General features: G+C 46.2%; 1 protein-coding gene across 1 annotated transcript in view; it reads left to right on the top strand.

Moving 5' to 3' along the window:
• Positions 1-2500, top strand: part of LOC139909330 (uncharacterized) — a 66765-nt gene that overhangs the window by 61207 nt on the left and 3058 nt on the right. The window contains exons 17-18 of the mRNA XM_078284212.1: positions 612-656; positions 1410-1463. Of these exons, the coding sequence (XP_078140338.1) occupies positions 612-656; positions 1410-1463 (99 nt within the window). The remainder of the gene's footprint in view (positions 1-611; positions 657-1409; positions 1464-2500) is intronic.

Genomic DNA, 2500 nt, shown 5'->3' with positions numbered 1-2500 from the left:
GAATCAAACCCTCAACCCTGTCGTGTCAGTGCCTTGCTCCAGAGGGAATCAAACCCTCAACCCTGTCGTGTCAGTGCCTTGCTCCAAAGGGAATCAAACCCTCAACCCTGTCGTGTCAGTGCCTTGCTCCAGAGGGAATCAAACCCTCAACCCTGTCGTGTCAGTGCCTTGCTCCAGAGGGAATCAAACCCTCAACCCTGTCGTGTCAGTGCCTTGCTCCAAAGGGAATCAAACCCTCAACCCTGTCGTGTCAGTGCCTTGCTCCAAAGGGAATCAAACCCTCAACCCTGTCGTGTCAGTGCCTTGCTCCAAAGGGAATCAAACCCTCAACCCTGTCGTGTCAGTGCCTTGCTCCAAAGGGAATCAAACCCTCAACCCTGTCGTGTCAGTGCCTTGCTCCAGAGGGAATCAAACCCTCAACCCTGACGTTTCCATCTAACTCTTCAGTAAAATATAAGAAAGAATAAATCAACTTCCTGAACATCAGAAACATCTTTCAAGTATTGATCAGTATTGTTTAAGTTAACAGTCATATTTCACACTGTCTAAACTTGGTGATACACTGTAAGTGTGTGTGTGTGTGTGTGTGTGTGTGTGTGTGTGTGTTTCAGGGCTATCCTGGTAACCCTGGTCTTCCTGGCCTCAGAGGACTGAAGGTGCGTCACTCAACACATTCTCATAAAGTTTAATGAAATGAGCAGATTAGGTGTTTCTGACAGGAATCCAGTTCAGACCAGGAATCCAGTTCAGATCAGGAATCCAGTTCAGATCAGGAATCCAGTTCAGATCAGGTTCCTTCTCCAGTAAAGGATTCTGTTCCAACAGCAGGAATTGTTCTGGACATTTCCACCTGTTGGTCACATGAGAAGGTTAGCTAACACTTGTTCAGCAGCTAAAACAGTTAGCTTCAGGCTAGCTTCAGGCTAGCTTCAGGTTAGCTTCAGGCTAGCTTCAGGCTAGCTTCAGGCTAGCTTCAGGTTAGCTTCAGGCTAGCTTCAGGTTAGCTTCAGGTTAGCTTCAGGTTAGCTTCAGGCTAGCTTCAGGCTAGCTTCAGGCTAGCTTCAGGTTAGCTTCAGGCTAGCTTCAGGCTAGCTTCAGGTTAGCTTCAGGTTAGCTTCAGGCTAGCTTCAGTCTAGCTTCATGTTTTGCTCATGGTTCAGTAAATGAAAACTTGTCCGCTGTCAAACTGCTTCCTGGTTCCTGTCCTGTCTCCTCCCGACCCTTTCCTGCTGAGAAACACTTTTCTGTCTCTTTTCCTGCGAGGAGCGACTTCTCTACATGTTGTGACATCATTCTCATGTTGTGACATCATTCTCATGTTGTGACATCATTCTCATGTTGTGACCCAGAGCTGTGTAGAGCTCTAACGACAAGGTTGTCTCTTGGTGTGTGTGTGTGTGTGTTTGCAGGGAATTCTGGGAGGTCCAGGTCTTCCAGGTCTGATTGGAACAGAAGGTCCTAAGGTCTGTCTACCTGTCTGTCTGTCTGCCTGTCTGTCTGTCTGTCTGTCTGTCTGTCTGTCTGCCTGTCTGTCTGTCTGTCTGTCTGTCTGTCTGTCTGTCTGCCTGTCTGCCTGTCTGTCTGTCTGTCTGCCTGTCTGCCTGTCTGCCTGCCTGTCTGTCTGTCTGTCTGTCTGCCTGTCTGCCTGTCTGTCTGCCTGTCTGTCTGTCTGTCTGCCTGTCTGCCTGTCTGCCTGTCTGTCTGCCTGTCTGCCTGTCTGCCTGTCTGTCTGTCTGTCTGCCTGTCTGCCTGTCTGCCTGTCTGCCTGTCTGTCTGTCTGTCTGTCTGTCTTTATGTTGTTTTTTACCGTTCGGCTCTATAACCTGCCCAGTTGCTTTGTATGTTGGCTAGGTATATCCAGTATGTTGTTGCTGAGCAGGCCCCTTTGTGTGTATGTAGCCTGCATGTAGATATGTGCATATGGGTATGTGTGTATGTTCATGCCTTATGTATGGACGTGCATATATACCAATGTGCATGTATGGGAGTAGGCCTACTCAAAGGCTATTACCTCATACAAGTAAACCTTTGCATCTCCTTTACCCCCTTTTTGCACCTTTTTTGTATTACGATTTGTACTATTTTTGTATTATTAGGGGTCCAAGCATGTAGTGTCTTTAGTACACTGGCACCTCCCCCGATTCTGAAATCGCCCCGCTCTGTTATAGCAAAAACTGACTGTGATCCCACAGTGTTGTCCTCCTAAACCGGAAAAAGACAACATGATTTTTGAAATTGCCATACCTTAATTAGTAAACAGCCCACAAATTATAATGATATCTTGAAAACTGAGCGCACAGTAGATGGAAATGTGCAGCTGCAAATAGTTTGATAAATTGACAATGTGATATGTTCAAGATAATTTGATCAATCTTCATCAAACTAAATACAAATGATGTCTGGACTGTCAAGATGAAGTCTGTAAAGCCATGTGTAAATTGATTAATGTGGGGCATTAATACAGTTATAATATTCTTTCTGAGGCTTTCGATATGGGTTG

Source organism: Centroberyx gerrardi, chromosome 6 (assembly GCF_048128805.1).
Source record: "Centroberyx gerrardi isolate f3 chromosome 6, fCenGer3.hap1.cur.20231027, whole genome shotgun sequence".
Classification (NCBI taxonomy): domain Eukaryota; kingdom Metazoa; phylum Chordata; class Actinopteri; order Beryciformes; family Berycidae; genus Centroberyx; species Centroberyx gerrardi.
This window is presented reverse-complemented; position numbering and strand designations above follow the sequence as displayed.